Below are 19185 nucleotides of genomic sequence, written 5' to 3' on the forward strand. Positions count from 1 at the left end.
ATTTGCTGTGCACCAGCAACTATTTATCAATACGTTGTATTTACAACTATTTACATGACATTTATATTGTATTAGGTATTATAAGTAATCTAGAAATTATTTAACACACACAGGAGGATGTGTGTAGGTTAAATGAGAATACTGTGCCATTTTATATGAGGGATTTGAGCATCTGTGGAATTTGGTATCCATGAGAGGTCCTGAAACCAGTTCCCCAAAGATACCAAGGGAGGGGACTGTATTTGTAGTTCTTTATTTATTAACAAAATTAGCCCCTTTATCTACCATAATTTAACAGTATATCTTCTGCATATCTTTTTACATTTGAATTTTTGATCTACTTGAAATTCATCTTGGTATGAGATATGGTATGGCTTCAGTGTTATTTTTTTCTAGATGCTTATCTAGAATCCATTTGTTGAATAATTCATCTTTTTCTGAATGGTTTGAAATATCACATAAAATAAATACTAAAACTGTTTGCCCCTGCCCCAGTATAACACAATTTTATTAAAGCTTAATCTATTTCTCTTTCAGCATTTTCCTGTTAAGCCTTGCTTGTTTGTTTTTCTGTATGAAATTTAGTATCATCCTGTTTAATTCAGATAACTATGTTGGTATTTTTATTGGAATTGTGTTCAAATTTATGACTAAATCAAGATTTGCATTTTTATGATAGTGATTCTTTCTAGCAAAGAACATTTTAAAGGAAATACGTTTTAAAGCTTCTTCAAATACATCACTCATTTTTCTTATTAAATGTATTCCTAGGTGTTTTATCTCTTTTGTTACTATGGTTGTATTCGTTTGCTAGGGCTACCACAACAAGGTTCCACAGACTGGGTGGCTTAAACAACAGAAATTTATTTTCTCACAGTTTTGGAGACTGGAGGTCTAAGATCAAGGTTCCAGCATAGTCCATTTCCTCTGTTGCCTTTCTTCTTGGCTTGCGGGGGGCCACTCTCTTAGTATTTCCTCACGTGGTTTTTTCTGGTGGTCTTTTTCCTCATATGATCTTTTCTCACATGGTGCATCCCTGGTATCTATGTTTCCAAATTTCCTCTTCTTATAAGGACATCAATCAGATTGGTTTAGGGCTCACCCATATAACCTCATTTAACCTTAATTACCTCTTTAAAGGCTCTATCTCTAATAAATCACATTCTGAGGTACGGGAGTTAGGGTTTCAACATGTGAATTTTAGGAGGACCCATAACAGTGGCAAATGAAGACTTTTCTTTCTTTTACCTACTAACTGATATATATATATATATATATGATCGTATATGTGTATATATGACTTCTGTATTTTACTTTTTACCTAGTGACCTTGCTTATGATATATAATAGTTTTTACTTTATTCTTAGCTTTTTCAGAAATAAAATTATTATTATTTATAAATAATAATAATTTTATCTCCCTCTTTGTAGTTTTTATACCCTTAATTTATTTCTTTTGTTTAATTGCAGTCTGTTAGAACTGTTGAAACAAGGTTAAGAGTGGTGGTGGTGACCTAAATGGAAAGGAAATCCAAAAAAGGGGATATGTGTATACATATGGCTGACTGACTGCTGTGCAGTAGAAACTAATACAACATTGTAAAGCAACTATGCTCCAACAAAAATTTTAAAAAAGAAAAAAAAAATAAGCTCACCAGAAAAAAACAAAAGAGTGGTGGTGGTAAATACTGTTCTTGTATTCCTGACTTTAATGCAAATATTTAGTGCCTTTGGTGTTCCCTTTAAGCATGATAGAATTATTTTGTCACCTTAAGGGCTTATTCATCATCTGTATGTATTTTATTACAGTATTTAAAAGCCAAGAATAGATTCTTAATTTTATCAAACGCCTTTTTGGCATACGTGAAAATGATTATATATATTTTCCTGTTGATCCAACAATGTGTTGAATTTATAAATCAGTTTCCTAATATTGAACTGTCCTTGCATTTCTATATTTGGTCATGACTTATTCTTTGAATTTGCTGTTGAATTCTGTTTGCATACAAGTTCATAAATGAGACATATATAGATTTATTGTTTTATAGAGTATGTTGAGTTAGGTGCAGTGTTCTTGCTTCTGGAATCAGTTTTTTAAATATTTTTCTGTCATTTGTTTTCATTAATTTTTAAGTTTATTGAAATGGAATTGAGCAAAGTAATCTCTTAAGATTATTTTAGTTTTGTTCTCTTTGTAATTTTTTACTTATTATCATTTCTCTGTGTGTGTGTGCGTATATATGTGTGTGTGTGTATTTGCTGTTTTCGTTCCTGTGTTGTTTTGATCAGGCTAGAGAATTTTTTTTCAAATATTGAAGTTTGGGGTTTATTAATTTGTTTTTTGGTCTTGAAATTACTTAATTTCTTCTTTTATCTTCATTACTTCCTTCCATTTCTTTTTACTTTATTGATGGATAACACAGTTAATATTCTTAGTTAACTATTAGTCTATTAATTTGACTTACGGTTTATTGTTCTGCAAGTTTTAAGTTTTTAATAATCAAAACTGTCCATCTTTTCCTTTTTTAACTTCTTTATTTCATATTACTCTTTAAAAAGGGCCTTCTGCACCCCCCATTATAAAAATGTTCTTAATTCTTTTCATACTTCTATAATTTGCTTTTATCTCTCTAGATTTTATTTTTCTTTATTGTGCGAGGTGGCATCTAAATTGTTTTGTTTCCAGGTAGACTGCCCGCCATTTCAACGTCACTTATTAAATAGTCTATCTTTTCCCCATTTATTTGAAATACTTTTATCATATACTTAACTTTCCATGTTCTGTGAAAAATCCTACTGATCTTTTTGGATTGCATCAACTTTATAGGATTAATTTGGGGGATAATTGAACTGACATCTTTAAATCATTGAATATTTCCATATAGAAATATGGAGTATTTAATCCATTTACTTCAGTTTTTTTCTATGTCCTTTGATAGCATTTTATTATTTTCTTTTTCTTTCTTGTTAGGTTTGTTCCTAGGTGTTTTATAGTTTTTGTTGATATTATAAATGAAATTGTTTTCATTATGTTTCTTTTCTGGTTATTGGTGGTATATAGGAAAACATTCAGTTTTTGCATATTAATCTTGTCCAACTTAGTTACTGAATCCTTTGATTGTTTCTTTTTGTTTTTCAGTTTCTCTTGGATTTTCTGGATAGTCTTTTTGTCTCTTTGTTCCCAGTTATTATACTAGTGTGTTTTGTTTTGTTTTTTCTTTCTTTTAAGGGTATCTTATTAAATTGACTAGTCTTATTCTCTGTAGCTCCAGAGGGCAGAACTAGGACAGAAGGGCAGAATGGCTAGAGCTGTTTGAACATGGAAGAGACAACTTTGTATTTTATCATAACCACTGTACTGATTATATACATAGAACAACTAAATTAAAAGCAAATTAATTTGTTAGGTAAAGAGTAAGACTAGATGACTTCTAAGTCTAAATGATAAGTTGAAAGTATAGAGAGAATTAAGGAGTGACTTTAAGAACACCTATATAGAGGGTAGTGGGGGATGAAAGGGTGGTAGAGCAGGAGTAGGAGGTCAAGAAGAAAGGGTAATGCCTGATTAGGAGATTAAACCCGACTATGCAGTATCGTAGAAGCTGGGAAGATGAAAGTTTTGTAAAGTCTGAGATGGTCATCAATAACTGATACTATGTAGAAGTGTTTAAAAAAAAAAGCAAGCTAACAAGAAGCCATTGTATTTGTTAATGAGAAGGTTATTTGTGATCTGCTTTAGTGATTCTTTTTTTTTAATTTTTAATTTTTTTTTTTATTGAAGTATAGTTGATTTACAATGTTGTGTTAGTTTCTGCTGTACATCAAAGTGAGTCAGTTATACATATATCCAACTCTTTTTCAGTTTCTATTCCCATATAGGTCATTACAGAGTGTTGAATAGAGTTCCCTGTGCTATGTGGTAGGTTCTTTTTTTTTTTTTTTTTTTTTTGCCGTACGCGGGCGTCTCACTGTTGTGGCCTCTCCCGTTGCGGAGCACAGACTCCGGACGTGCAGGCTCAGCGGCCATGGCTCACAGGCCCAGCTGCTCCACAGAATGTGGGATCTTCCCAGACCGGGGCACAAACCCATGTCCCCTGCATAGGCAGGCGGACTCTCAACCATTGCGCCACCAGGGAAGCCCAGTAGGTTCTTATTAGTTATCTGTTTTACATATAGTAGTGTGTAGATGTCAATCCCAGTCTCCCAATTTATCCTTCCCCCCCCCTTTCCCCCTTGGTAACCATAAGTTTGTTTTCTACATCTGTGACTTAATTTCTGTTTTGTAAATAGGTTCATTTGTACCATTTTTTTAGATTCCACATATAAACGGTATCATACTTGTCCTTCTCTGTCTGACTTGCTTCACTCAGTATGACAATCTCTAGGTCCATCCATGTCACTGCAAGTGGCTTTATTTCGCTCTTTTTTATGGCTGAGTAATATTCCATTGTATATATGTACCACAACTTCTTTATCCATTCCTCTGTCGATGGACATTTAGGTTGCTTCCATGTCCTGGGTATTGTAAATAGTGTTTTAATGAACATTGGGGTGCATATATCCTTTTGAATTATGGTTTTCTTCAGATATATGTCCAGGAGTGAGGTTGCTGGATCATATGATAGCACTGTTTTTAGTTTTTTAAGGAATCTCCATCCTGTTGTCCATAGTGGCTGTACCAGTTTACATTCCCACCAAGAGTGTAGGAGGGTTCCCTTTTCTCCACACCCTCTCCAGCATTTATTGTTTGTAGATTTTTTGATGATGGCCATTCTAACTGGTGTGAGGTGATATTTCTTTGTAGTTTTGATTTTCATTTCTTTAATAATTAGTGATGTTGAGCATGTCTTCATGTGCCTCTTGGCCATCTGTATGTCTTCTTTGGAGAAATGTCTATTTAGATCTTCTGCCCATTTTTTGATTGGGTTGTTCTTCTTTTTGATATTGAGCTGCATGAGCTGTTTGTATATTTTGGAGATTAATCCCTTGTTGGTGACGTCTTTTGCAAATATTTTCTCCCATTCTGTGGGTTTTCTTTTCATTTTGTTGATGGTTTCCTTTGCTGTGCAAAAGCTTTTAAGTTTAATTAGGTCCCATTTGTTTATTTTTGTTTTTATTTTCATTAGTCTCGGAGGTGGATCAGAAAAGATCTTGCTGCTATTTATGTCAGAGAGTGTTCTGCCTGTGTTTTCCTCTAAGAGTTTTATAGTATTCAGTCTTACATTTAGGTCTCTAATCCATTTTGATTTATTTTTGTGCATGGTGTTAGAGAATGTTCTAATTTCATTCTTTTACATGTAGCTATCCAGTTTTCCCAGCACCACTTATTGAAGAGACTATCTTTTCTCCATTGTATATTCTTGCCTCCTTTGTCATAGATTAGGTGATCATGCTTTTAGTGACTCTTCCTAATTTTAGTTCTTAACTATTCTATGGTTTCTTTAATTTGTGTTTTCATCTAGATTATCAGCTTGGTGGGAACACTAGTCAAGCCTTACTTCTGTTTATAAGTCTCATGGGGCTTTTTGAATAACATTATTCTTAGAGTAGTAGATAATCCATAAATATTTGTTGTTTGACTTTTATGTAAATCTTAGAGGAATCACACCTTAACTGCAGGTTATGACTGTGGTTTAAGTTCCATGTTTTGAACTTACCAGTCCAACTATAATCATGTGCCAGTTAGAGATAAAATGTAATAAGAAAAAATTTTAAACAGAGTCAGCCTAAAAGGCAAAATAAACTAATTTGTAGAATAGAAATGCAAAATGATGACTAGAGATAAAAACAGGGGCTACTAGAATCTAGGTCTGAAGTTGCTGGAGGTGGCTAGGGCATTCATTTTCTATGGGATATAGGGAGGTAAAAGTGTCACATGGGAGTCAGGACCAGAACTAGGTGCTCTGGTTAAAAGTAGGAATTGGAAATGGGACTCTCCTGCTCCTGAAAGGAAGTTTGTATAAAAGGTACAACTGTTCTCTGAAGCTGTATATAGTATAAAAATGCTTAAAATACTTATCTAGAGATGTAGGAGGGCCAAACTGCAATGACTCAGTACCTGAACCTGCAGTACCTGATAATATCTGGAGTGTGCAGTCACGAATATTAGACTTGGTTTTTAACTAGGGCCTCATGGGTACTGGTGAAGACAAAAAAGGAATGAAACAGGTGAGATATATGGAGGGAGTGAGGGAGAGAGAAAGACAGAGGGAGAACTCTCTCATGCAAGATCTGTAAACTAAAATTCCAAAGCACAATGAAACAGAAAAGCTAAACCTAGAAAGACGTCCAATAAAAAGAGTCAGAAGATGGATTCACTCCCAGATGAAATAAAAGTAATAAAAATTTTTAAAGACTTATTTTTAAATAAGTATGTTTAGGATTCTTCAAAAGATAAATAATAAAAACCACTTTAAAGGAATAAGAAATTATGATAAATTAGCAGAAATGAAATAAGAATAGACAAATATAAAAACCAATTAGCTTAAAAATGAAGTTATGGGAATTAAGTCAATAGATGGAATGAACTCTAAAGTAGACATGATTGAAGAGCGAATTAGTGAAATGGAAAATTGTTCTGAAGAGATCACCCAGAATGCAGAATGCAGAGAGACATAAAATACTCAAAATTATCTAATTATGCCATTAAGAGATATTTTAAAAATTAGGTTGAGGGACTTCAGTATACATCTTACGGGAGTTCTAGAACAGGAGGCCATAAGAATGACTAAGAAGTGATAACTAAAGCGCTAATGTCTTTGAATTTTTCAGAATTGAAAACTTGAGTTCTCAGATTAAATGTACACTCTGCATACTAAGCAGGACAAATAAAAACCAATCACAATGAGAAACATTCATTGCAACTATAAGACAGAAGGATAGAGACAAACTTAAAAGCTACCAGAGAGAAGAAATAAATCTCCAAAAGATTATCAATTACACAAGCTTTTCAACAGCAATCATAGAAGCTAATGAATTAATGTCTTTAAAATGCTGAGAGATGATGACTTTATCCATCTAAACCACCATTCAAGATTGAGGACAAGATAAAGACATTTTTGGGCAAAGACTAAAATAATTTATCTCTGGCACACCCTAACTGTAAGAATTTCTAAAGGGCATCCTTTAGCAAGAAGAAAAGAGAACCCCAAAGATAGGAGTCGAGTGTACTTTTTGGCAAAGTTAATTAACAATAATAATAACAGAACCAGTTCTTTTTGTAAAGGTTGTTCTGAATGTCTGGAAAATAATAACGAGTATAGGTAGCTAAAGTGTGCTAGGAGCATAATCTTGTTCAAGGAGATGGAGGTGCTGAATAATTATTTTTTTGGTACTGCTCCACCTTGATTTTTATTCATAGCACAAACAAAATAGTACATTAGAGCAAACTTTATAAAGAAATAAAAGCCTCAAAATCTCACTCTCTAACCATATTGTTTTTAGTTTTCCTTTTGTCTCATTTTGAAAACAAAATTTAAAATAGTTGAATCATGGTGTATGCATACATATGTTTCCTGGTTACTTCAAGTAACATTACCCTGTAAGCTATTTTCCAAGTTGCTACATAGTTTCCATATTTACGATCTTTAGCGGTTGCAAAATAATCCGTATTTACTTGTTCCCTTTGCTGTTGTTGCTCATTTAGACTGTTCTTTTTTTTTTGAATTTTATTTATTTTTTTATACAGCAGGTTCTTATTAGTTTTCCATTTTATACATATTAGTATATGTCAATCCCAGTCTCCCAATTCATCACACCACCACCACCACCCCGCCGCTTTACCCCCTTGGTGTCCATACATTTGTTCTCTATATCTGTGTCTCTATTTCTGCCCTGCAAACCGGTTCATCTGTACCATTTGTCTAGGTTCCACATATATGCGTTAATATACGATATTTGTTGTTCTCGTTCTGACTTACTTCACTCTGTATGGCAGTCTCTAGATCCATCCACGTCTCTACAAATGATGCAATTTCGGTCCTTTTAATGGCTGAGTAATATTCTGCTGTATATATGTACCACATCTTCTTTATCCATTCGTCTGTTGATGAACATTTAAGTTGCTTCCATGACCTAGCTATTGTAAATAGTGCTGCAATGAACATTGGGGTGCATGTGTCTTTTTGAATTATGGTTTTCTCTGGGTGTATGCCCAGTAGTGGGATTGCTGGGTCATATGGTAATTCTGTTTTTAGTTTTTTAAGGAACCTCCATACTTTTCTTCATAGTGGCTGTATCAATTTACCTTCCCACCAACAAACAGTGCAAGAGAGGTTCCCTTTTCTCCACACCCTCTCCAGCATTTGTTTGTAGATTTTCTGATGATGCCCATTCTAACTGGTGTGAGGTGATACCTCATTGTGGTATTGATTTGCATTTCTCCAATAATTAGTGATGTTGAGCAGCTTTTCATGTGCTTCTTGGCCATCTGTATGTCTTCTTTGGAGAAATGTCTATTTAGATCTTCTGCCCATATTTGGATTGGGTTGTTTGTTTCTTTAATATTGAGCTGCATGAGCTGTTTATATATTTTGGAGATTAATCCTTTGTCCATTGATTCATTTGCAAATATTTTCTCCCATTCTGAGGGTTGTCTTTTCATCTTGTTTGTAGTTTCCTTTGCTTTGCAAAAGCTTTTAAGTTTCATTAGGTCCCATTTGTTTATTTTTATTTCCATTCCATTTTGTTTTTATTTCCATTCCATTTTATTTCCATTAGGAGATGGATCAAAAAAGATCTTGCTGTGATTTATGTCAAAGGGTGTTCTTCCTATGTTTTTCTCTAAGAGTTTTATAGTGTCGAGTCTTACATTTAAGTCTCTAACCCATTTTGATTTATTTTTGTGTATGGTGTTAGAGAATGTGCTAATTTCATTCTTTTACATGTAGCTGTCCAGTTTTCCCAGCACCACTTATTGAAGAGACTATCTTTTCTCCATTGTATATCATTGCCTTTTTTGTCATAGATTAGTTGACCATAGGTGTGTGGGTTTACCTCTGGGTTTTCTATCTTGTTCCATTGATCTGTGTTTCTGTTTTTGTGCCAGTACCATATTGTCTTGATTACTGTAGCTTTGTAGTATAGTCTGAAGTCAGGGAGTCTGATTCCTCCAGCTCCGTTTTTTTCCCTCAAGACTGCTTTGGCTATTCGGGGTCTTTGGTGTCTCCCTACACATTTTAAGATATTTTGTTCTAGTTCCGTAAAAAATGCCATTGCTAATTTGATAGGGATTGCATTGAATCTGTAGATTGCTTTGGGTAGTATAGTCATTTTCACAATGTTGATTCTTCCAATCCAAGAACATGGTATATCTCTCCATCTGTTTGTATCATCTTTAATTTCTTTCATCAGTGTCTTACAGTTTTCTGCATACAGGTCTTTTGTCTCCCTAGGTAGGTTTATTCCTACGTATTTCATTCTTTTTGTTGCAGTGGTAAATGGGAGTGTTTCCTTAATTTCTATTTCAGATTTTTCATCGTTAGTGTATAGGAATGCAAGAGATTTCTGTGCATTAATTTTGTATCCTGCAACTTTACCAAATTCATGGATTAGCTGTAGTAGTTTTCTGGTGGCATCTTTAGGATTCTCTATGTATAGTATCATGTCATCTGCAAACAGTGACAGTTACTTCTTCTTTTCCAATTTGTATTCCTTTTATTTCTTTTTCTTCTCTGATTGCCCTAAGACTTCCAAAACTATGTTGAATAATAGTGGTGAAGAGTGGACATCCTTGTCTTGTTCCTGATCTTAGAGGAAATGCTTTCAGTTTTTCACCATTGAGAATGATGTTTGCTGTGGGTTTGTCATATATGGCCTTTATTATGTTGAGGTAGGTTCCCTCTGTGCCCCCTTTCTGGAGAGTTTTTTATCATAAACCGGTGTTGAATTTTGTCAAAAGCTTTTTCTGCATCTGTTGAGATAATCATATGGTTTTTATTCTTCAGTTTGTTAATATGGTGTATAACATTGATTGATATGTGTATATTGAAGAATCCTTGCATCCCTGGGGTAAATCCCACTTGATGATGGTGTATGATCCTTTTAATGTGTTGTTGGCTTCTGTTTGCTAGTATTTTGTTGAGGATTTTTGCATCTATATTCATCAGTGATATTGGTCTGTAATTTTCTTTTTTTGTAGTATGTTTGTCTGGTTTTGGTATCAGGGTGATGGTGGCCTCATAGAATGAGTTTGGGAGTGTTCCTTCCCCTGCAGTTTTTTGGAAGAGTTTGAGAAGGATGGGTGTTAGCTCTTCTATAAATCTTTGATAGAATTCATCTGTGAAGCCATCTGGTCCTGGACTTTTGTTTGTTGGAAGATTTTTAATCACAGTTTCAATTTCATTACTTGTGATTGGTCTGCGCATAGTCTCTATTTCTTCCTGGTTCAGTCTTCAAAGGTTATACCTTTTTAAAAATTTGTCCATTTCTTCCAGGTTGTCCATTTTATGGACAAAGAATTGCTTGTAGTAGTCTCTTAGGATGCTTTGTATTTCTGTGGTGTCTGTTGTAACCTCTCCTTTTTCATTTCTAATTTTATTGATTTGAGTCTTCTACCTCTTTTTCTTGATGAGTCTGGCTAATGGTTTATCAATTTTGTTTATCTTCTCAAAGAACCAGCTTTTAGTTTTATTGATCTTTGCTATTATTTTCTTTGTTTCTATTTCATTTATTTCTGCTCTATTCTTTATCATTTTTTTTCCTTCTGCTAACTTTGGGTTTTGTTTGTTCTTCTTTCTCTAGTTCCTTTAGGTGTAAGGTTAGATTGTTTATTTGAGATTTTTCTTGTTTCTTGAGGTAGGCTTGTACTGCTATAAACTTCTCTCTTAGAACTGCTTTTGCTGCATCCCATAGGTTTTGGATCATTGTGTTTACATTGTAATTTGTCTCTAGGTATTTTTTGACTTCCTCTTTGATTTCTTCAGTGATCCCTTGGTTATTTAGTAACATATTGTTTAGCCTCCATGTTTTTGTGTTTTTTACGTTTTTTTCCCTGTAATTGATTTCTAATCTCATAACATTGTGGTCAGGAAAGATGCTTGATATGATTTCAATTTTCTTAAATTTACTGATGCTTGATTTATGACCCAGGATGTGATCTATCCTGGAGAATGTTCCGTGTGCACTTAAGAAGAAAGTGTAATCTGCTGTTTTTGGATGGAATGTCCTATAAATATCAATTAAATCTATCTGGTCTATTGTATCATTTAAAGCTTCTGTTTCCTTATTTACTTTCATTTTGGATGATCTGTCCATTGGTGTAAGTGAGGTGTTAAAGTCCCCCACTATTATTGTGTTACTGTCGATTTCTTCTTTTATAGCTGTTAACAGTTGTCTTATGTACTGAGGTGCTCCTATGTTGGGTGCATATATATTTACAATTGCTATATCTTCTTGGACTGATCCCTTGATCATTATGTAGTGTCCTTCCTTGTCTCTTGTAACATTCTTTGTTTTAAAGTCTATTTTATCTGATATGAGTACTGCTACTCCAGCTTTCTTTTGATTTCCATTTGCATGGAATATCTTTTTCTATCCCCTCACTTTCAGTCAGTATGTGTCCCTAGGTCTGAAGTGGGTCTCTTGTAGACAGCATATATACGGGTCTTGATGCTGAATTCTCTTAGCTTTTGCTTGTCTGTAAAGCTTTTGATTTCTCCTTCAAATCTGAATGAGATCCTTGCTGGGTTGTGTAATCTTGGTTGTAGATTCTTTCCTTTCATCACTTTAAGTATATCATGCCACTCCCTTCTTGCTTGTAGAGTTTCTGCTGAGAAATCAGCTGTTAACCTTATGGGAGTTCCCTTGTATGTTATTTGTTGTTTTTCCCTTGTTGCTTTCAGTAATTTTTCTTTGTCTTCAATTTTTATCAGTTTGATTACTGTGTGTCTCAGTGTGTTTCTCCTTGGGTTTATCCTGCCTGGTACTCTCTGTGCTTCCTGGATTTGAGTGGCTATTTTCTTTCCCGTGTTAGGGAAGTTTTCAACTATAATCTCTTCAAATATTTTCTCGGGTCCTTTCTCTCTCTCTTCTCCTTCTGGGACCCCTATAATGCGAATGTTGTTGCATTTAATGTTGCCCCAGAAGTCTCTCAGGCTGTCTTCATTTCTTTTCATTCTTTTTTCTTTATTCTGTTCCACAGCAGTGAACTCCACCATTCTGTCTTCCAGGTCACTTCTCCGTTCTTCTGCCTCAGTTATTCTGCTATTGATTCCTTGTAGTGTATTTTTAATTTCAGTTATTGTATTGTTTATCTCTGTTTGTTTGTTCTTTAATTCTTTGAGGTGTTTGTCCTTTAATTCTTCTAGGTCTTTGTTAAACATTTCTTGCATCTTCTCAATCTTTGCCTCCATTCTTTTTCTGAGGTCCTGGATCATCTTCAGTATCATCATTCTGAATTCTTTTTTCTGGAAGGTTTCGTATCTGCACTTTATTTAGTTGTTTTTCTGGGGTTTTATCTTGTTCCTTCATCTGGTACATAGCCCTCTGCCTTTTCATCTTGTCTGTCTTTCTGTGAATGTGATTTTTGTTCCACAGGCTGCAGGACTGTAGTTTTTCTTGCTTCTGCTGTCTGCCCTCTGGTGGATGAGGCTATCTAAGAGGCTTGTGCAAGTTTCCTGATGGGAGGGACTGGTGGTGGGTAGAGCTAGGTGTTGCTCTGGTGGGCAGAGCTCAGTAAAACACTAATCCTGTTGTCTCCTGATGGGTGGGGCTGGGTTCCCTCCTTGTTGGTTGTTTGGCCTGAGGTGACCCAACACTGGAGCCTTCCCTGGGCTCTTTGGTGGGACTAATGGCGGACTCTGGGAGGGCTCACGTCAAGGAGCACTTCCCAGCTCTTCTGCTGCCAGTGTCCTTGTCCTCATGGTGAGACACAGCCACCCCCTACCTCTGCAAGGGACCCTCCAACACTAGCAGTTAGGTCTGGTTCAGTCTCCCCTGGGGTCACTGCTCCTTCCCCTGGGTCCCAATGCACACACTACTTTGTGTGTGCCCTCCAGGAGTGGAGTCTCTGTTTCCCGCAGTCCTGTTGAAGTCCTACAGTCAAATCCAGCTAGCCTTCAAAGTCTGATTCTCTAGGAATTCCTCCTCTAGTTGCTGGACCCCCAGGTTGGGAAGCCTGACATGGGGCTCAGAACCTTCACTCCAGTGGATGGACTTCTGTGGTATAAGTGTTCTCCAGTTTGTGAGTCACCCACCCAGCAGTTATGGGATTTGATTTTATTGTGATTGCACCCCTCCTACCATCTCATTGTGGCTTCTCCTTTGTCTTTGGATGTGGGGTATCTTTTTTGGTGATTTCCAGTTTCTTCCTGTCGATGATTGTTCAGCAGTTAGTTGTGATTCCAGTGCTCTCGCAAGAGGGAGTGAGTGTACGTCCTTCTACTCTGCCATCTTGAAACAGTCTCTAGCAGTGCTGAATAATTTTCAATGTATTTTTTTTCTCATAATACGAAGTATAAGTATATATTGTAAATGTATGTGAGTATTTATTGTGCACTTAACTATGTGCCAGACACTGGTCTAGGCTCTGGGGATAAAACCATTGGGGAAAAAAACTCCTCATGGAGTTTATACTTTAGAAGGAGTAAACTATATATTGTTTAAAAGCAGCAGTATAACCCAAACAGACTTGAAAGAAATACATTGGTAAATAGGAAAAGATACACCTTGAAGATGTGCTGGTATGATGAAATAAAAAGCTGATGTGGCAATATTAATGTCACATAAAATACTGTTAGAGGTGAAGAGCACTAAAAAAGTAAATTGGGCAGCTAGAACATTTATATAACACGTAACATAGGCTTAAAAGTGAAAAATGACAGGATTAGAAGGAAAACTGATCAGCCCACAGTTTAGCATACCTCTATTAAAATGGATAGGTAAACAGAAAATTAGTCAGGAAAACATGTGTACCTGGTTTTATTGCACTTCGCTTTATTGTGCTTTGCAGATAATGCATTTTTTACAAATTGAAGGTTTGTGGCAACCCTGTGTTGAGCAAGTTTGTTGGTACCATTTTTCCAACAGCATTTGCTCACTTCCTGTCTCTGTGTCACATTTTGGTAATTCTCACATTACAGACATACCTCAGAGATATTGCAGGTTTGGTTCCGGACCACTGCAATAAAGCAAATATCACAATAAAGCAAGTCACACAAATTTTTTGGTTTCCATGTGCATATAAAAGGCTCTCCTTGGACCTCCCTATTAGCTTAGACACAACAATATTGAAATCAGGCCAACTAACCTTAACAATGGTCTGTAAGGATTCAGGTGAAAGGGAGAGTTGCACATCTCTCACTTGAAATGAAAAGCTAGAAATGATTAAGCCTAGTGAGGAAGGCATGTTGAAAGTCGAAACAGGCAAAAAGTTAGGCCTCTTGAACCAAACAGTTAGCCAAGTTGTGAACACAGAGGGAAAGTTCTCGAAGGAAATTAAAAGTGCTATTCCAGTGAACACACTAATGATAAGAAAGTGGGAAAGCCTTATTGCCAATATAGAGAAAGTTTTAGTGGTCTGGATAGAAGAACAAACCAGCCACAACATTCCCTTAAACCAAAGCCTAATCCAGAGCAAGGCCCTAACTCTCTTCAATTCTATGAAGGCCGAGAGATGAGGAAGCTGCAGAAGAAAAGTTTGAAGCTAGCAGACGTTGATTCATGAGATTTAAGGAAAGAGGCCATCTCTATAACATAAAAGTGCAAGGTGAAGCAGCAAGTGCTGATGCAGAAGCTGCAGCAAGTTATCCAAAAGATCTAGCTAAGAAAATTAATGAAGGCGGCTGGCTGCACTGAACAACAGATTTTCAATGTAGATGAAAGTCTTATATTGGAAGAGGATGCTGCCAGGACTTTCATAGCTAGAGGGGAGAAGTCAGTGCCTGCCGTGAGAGCTTCAAAGGACAGGGTGACTCTTGTTAAGGGCTAATGTAGCTGGTGAGTTTTAAGTTGAAGCTAATGTTCATTTACCATTTTGAATTATGCTAAATCTACTCTGCCTGTGCTCTCAAAATGGAAAAACAAAGTCTGGATGACAGCACAACTGTTTACAACATGGTTTACTGAAGCCCACTGTTGAGATCTACTGCTCAGAAAAGATTCCTTTGAAAATGTTACTGCTTATTGACAATGCATCTGGTCACCCAAGCACTCTGATGGAGATGTACAAGATTAATGTTATTTTCATGCCTGCCTACCCAACATCCACTCTGCAGCCCACAGATCAAGGAGTAATTTCAACTTTCAAGTCTTTATTATTTAAGAAATACACTTTTTTTTTTTTTTTTTGCCACGTGTTGCTCAGCTTGTGGGATCTTAGTTCCCCTACCAGGGATTGAACCCGGGCCACTGCAGTGAAAGCGCCAAGTTCTAGCCACTGGACCACCAGGGAATTCCCATAAGAAATTACACTGTTTGAGGCTATAGCTGCCATAGATAGTGATTCCTCTGATGGACCTGGGCAAAGTCAATTGAAAACCTTCTGGAAAGGATTCACCATTCTAGATGCCATTAAGAACATTCATGATTCATGGGAAGAGGTCAAAATATCAACATTAACAGGAGTTTGAAAGAAGTTGATTCCAGCCCTCATGGATGACTTGGAGGGCTTTAAGACTTCAGTGGAGGAAGTAACTGCAGATATAGTGGAAGTAGCAAGAGAACTAGAATTATAAGTGCAGCCTTAAAGATGTGACTAAATTGCTACAATCTCATGATAAAACTTTAATGGATGAGGAGTTGCTTTTTATAGGTGAGCATGAACAATCTGACTTCTCAAGGTGGAATCTGCTTCTGGTGAAGATGCTGTGAAGATCTTGTTGAAATGACAACAGAGGATTTAGAATATTATATAAACTTAGTTGATTAAGAAGTGGCAGGGTTTGACTCCAGTTTTGAAAGAAGTTCTACTTTGGGTAAAATGCTTTCAAACACCATTGCCTGCTACAGAGAAATTGTTCATGAAAAGAAGAGGCAATGGATGAGGCACACTTCACTGTGGTCTTATTTTAAGCAATTGTCACGGCCACCCCAGCCTTCAGCTGCCACCACCCTGATCAGTCAGCAGCTTTCAACATTGAGGCGAGACTCTCCACACAAAAGGAGTACGACTCATTGAAGGCTCAATGATGGTTGCCATTTTTTAGCAATAAAGTATTTTTTAATTAAGGTATGAACATTGTTATTTAGACACTTATGAGTAAATATTGCATACTTATTCAACTACATTATAGTGTAAACATAACTTTTATATGCACTGGGAAACAGAATTATCCCCATGACTCACATTATTGTGGTATTTGCTTTATTGTGGTGGTCTGGAACTAGACTTACAATATCTCTGAGGATGCCTGTATAGAAGATTTGAACAACACAACTAATAAAGTTGATCTAATACATATAGAAAATTTTGTACCCAACAAATAGAGAGTAAGCGTTATTTTTGAGTACATGAGGAATACTTTAAAATGGACTGTGTCCTAAATCACAAAAGAAGTCCCCAAAATTTAAGGTAACCAGAATCAAATAGACCACATTCTATGACCACAGTAACTAAACTTGAAATCAACAATAAAGAGAACTTTTAAAAAAACTCATCTGAATAGAAACTAAAAAACTCACTCATAGGTTAAAGAGGAAGCTTGAAAACAGCCAGCAAAGTAAACATGAAAGTAGGTAGGAGGAAGAGCATATTAAATATAAAAACAGGAATTAATAAAATGGGGGGGAAAGATTAACACTTTCCTAATTGTGTATTGTGATGACCAATGATAAGATGAGTGAAATTGGCCAAGAAGAATATAGGTATTATTTGAGCCTCTATTCCTATTCATGGTATATTTTCTATATTAGTAATCTTTTTCTTTAGAAGGTATCCAATATGAGCTAATAAGAAGACTATAGAACTCAAAATATAGAACATAAATTTGTTGTCAAATTTTCAGTAGTGTGTCTTTTCCATATAACAAGAAAATTAACTATAGAACTGTGTAAGTGAAAATATCAGACTTATAGAATTATTTTACTATTTATTTTATTTAAAAGATTTTATAATGGCCTTTAATAGAAAATTCTATTTATATGTGTAAGATATTTTTCTTTCCCTTCTTGTAGGTTACTCAAATGAGTCGTCCAGACCTGATTGTCTTTCTGATGAAATACCTGATGGCTCTCATAGTTGGTATTCCTTCCATTTTTTGGGTTGGAAGCAAAAAGACATGCTTTGAATGGGCCAGTTTTTTTCATGGTCGTAGGAAAAAAGAGTAAGTTGAAGTAAATTATCATGGTGTTCACAAACTTCACATTTACGCAATATTTTTGTGTTTCCTGTGTTAAAATAATTTGGATTTGGAGGAAGTATTCCAAAAAGATTGTAACCTCAGCTTCCACCAGTTATGATTAAACCTTAAATCACAGTTAAAAACTTACTCAGAAAAGATAGCCAAGTAGAACCAGGCTTAAGGCCTATTCCTTACTAATTCAGAATATTTGAGGGAAGACCAATCTTTATTTTAAAAAATCCAAATCATAATCTTCTTAAAATTAAAAACAAATTAATGATTTTATATATATTCTTATTTGATCTTCTTGACACTTCTCTGAGGACTGGTGTGTATTATCATCTCAGTGTTACAGATGAGAAAACTGAGGCACAGAGAGGTTAAGTGCCTTGGCTGAAGTCACATAGGTATTAGATTAGACTTCCATTTCCAACTGTCCATCATTCTTCCAGGTTGTACCATAAATTATTTAAAGAGACAGCATGTTATTCCATTCTCATGAGGTACACGTTAAAGCCAAAATAGCAAAATGATATTAGTAGATAAAATGGAATATGTTAAAGAAATTATTTTAATTCATAGTTGGCCACATTGCATATTAGACTGTCACGGTAAAATATAAGATTTGCCAAAGCAGTCTTCTCAGGGCATATTTGAGGAATCTTGAATTTTTTGACCCCATAATTAATGAAACAAAACAAAACAAAATAAGACCCTGCAGTGTTCACAAAGGAACAAATGACTTCAAAGTGTTTACTAAGTATAAGTCTTATATGTATACTGTATTTGAATTATCACAAATTCCAAGTTAGTGGAGTCTATATTCTTATGATTTTACTTAACCTAAGTTCCATGGAAAATGGATTTGGTGGGATAGTCTGTAAAACTCTTAAGATTATATTTAAAATGTTATTGTGTCTTTTATGGGTTAATGTACTTTTTTTATACAACTTAAAGTACTGCATTAGCAGGATCTGTATTTTCTAAAATACCAGTAATTAGCAGCTTCTGTTACATCGATTAGATTGAGATTTTTTTAAATCACAGTTTTAAAGTGTACATTTCTTATTACCATATCTGAGACTACTGCTAGTAATATCAGATAATGCATTTCCCCTTTAAATACAGTTTCATAGGGCAGAGAAGGAAAGAAGGGGAAAGATGAGTTCAACAACAAAAATGTATTTCCTAAGAATTCATCCTTTGAGAAAGTCTTTAATGAATGTTTACTGTGTGCTTTGAACTATATTGGGATGCCAAGGATTCAGTAGCATACAAAACAGACCAAGTCCTTGCTTTTTGTGGAACATCCTTCCTTGGGGGATTTATCTGTATATTTTTTGAAATTTTTAAATATGTTTTAATCACAGTAAAACATAATTCTGAGGGTTTGAATTAAACATTCCTGGTCATCTCTGGACCATACACAAACAATTCTGTAATACAACAATTCTGTTGTACTAGAAACTCCAGATGGAGCTAAACCCAAGCTACCCTTTTGAGGAATCTTTCCAGTTATTTGGGGGATCCTGGTTGGGTCAGAATCCTTTTGAACCTGGTTAGAACTCCCAAGAACCCTTCTATTTGGTTTTCTGGAACCATGGACCACCCCCGCAACCCAACAAAGTCATTGTGACCCTCCAGTGCTCTGGGCTAGAGTACCACTCCTCAAGAGTGTGAGCACCCTACAGCCATTTCTAGCATTTGTCTGGTTGAGCCTTTGAGAAATGACTATGGAGTAATCATAATAATGGTTATCAATTAATTGAGCACACTTAATACTCCAAGCACTGTTCTAAGCATTTTACATATTATTAAATCATTTAATCCTCTAAACAACCTTGTGAGGGAGATCGTCATTTTACAGATAAGAAACTGAGGCATAGAACCAAGGTTTAATAGCTAGTGA

The 19185-nt window shown here is 35.5% G+C and overlaps 1 protein-coding gene across 3 annotated transcripts in view; it reads left to right on the forward strand.

The window, feature by feature from the left end:
- The window catches only part of FZD3 (frizzled class receptor 3), a gene marked incomplete at both ends in the record, with an annotated part of 79873 nt that overhangs the window by 51844 nt on the left and 8844 nt on the right, over nt 1–19185 (forward strand). For all 3 annotated transcript variants that reach the window (XM_082655842.1, XM_082655843.1, XM_082655844.1), the window contains one exon: nt 17110–17258. In XM_082655842.1, coding sequence (XP_082511968.1) covers nt 17110–17258 — 149 coding nt within the window. The remainder of the gene's footprint in view (nt 1–17109; nt 17259–19185) is intronic.

This window comes from Grampus griseus (assembly GCF_964374135.1).
Source record: "Grampus griseus genome assembly, chromosome: 6".
Taxonomy (NCBI): Eukaryota; Metazoa; Chordata; class Mammalia; order Artiodactyla; family Delphinidae; genus Grampus; species Grampus griseus.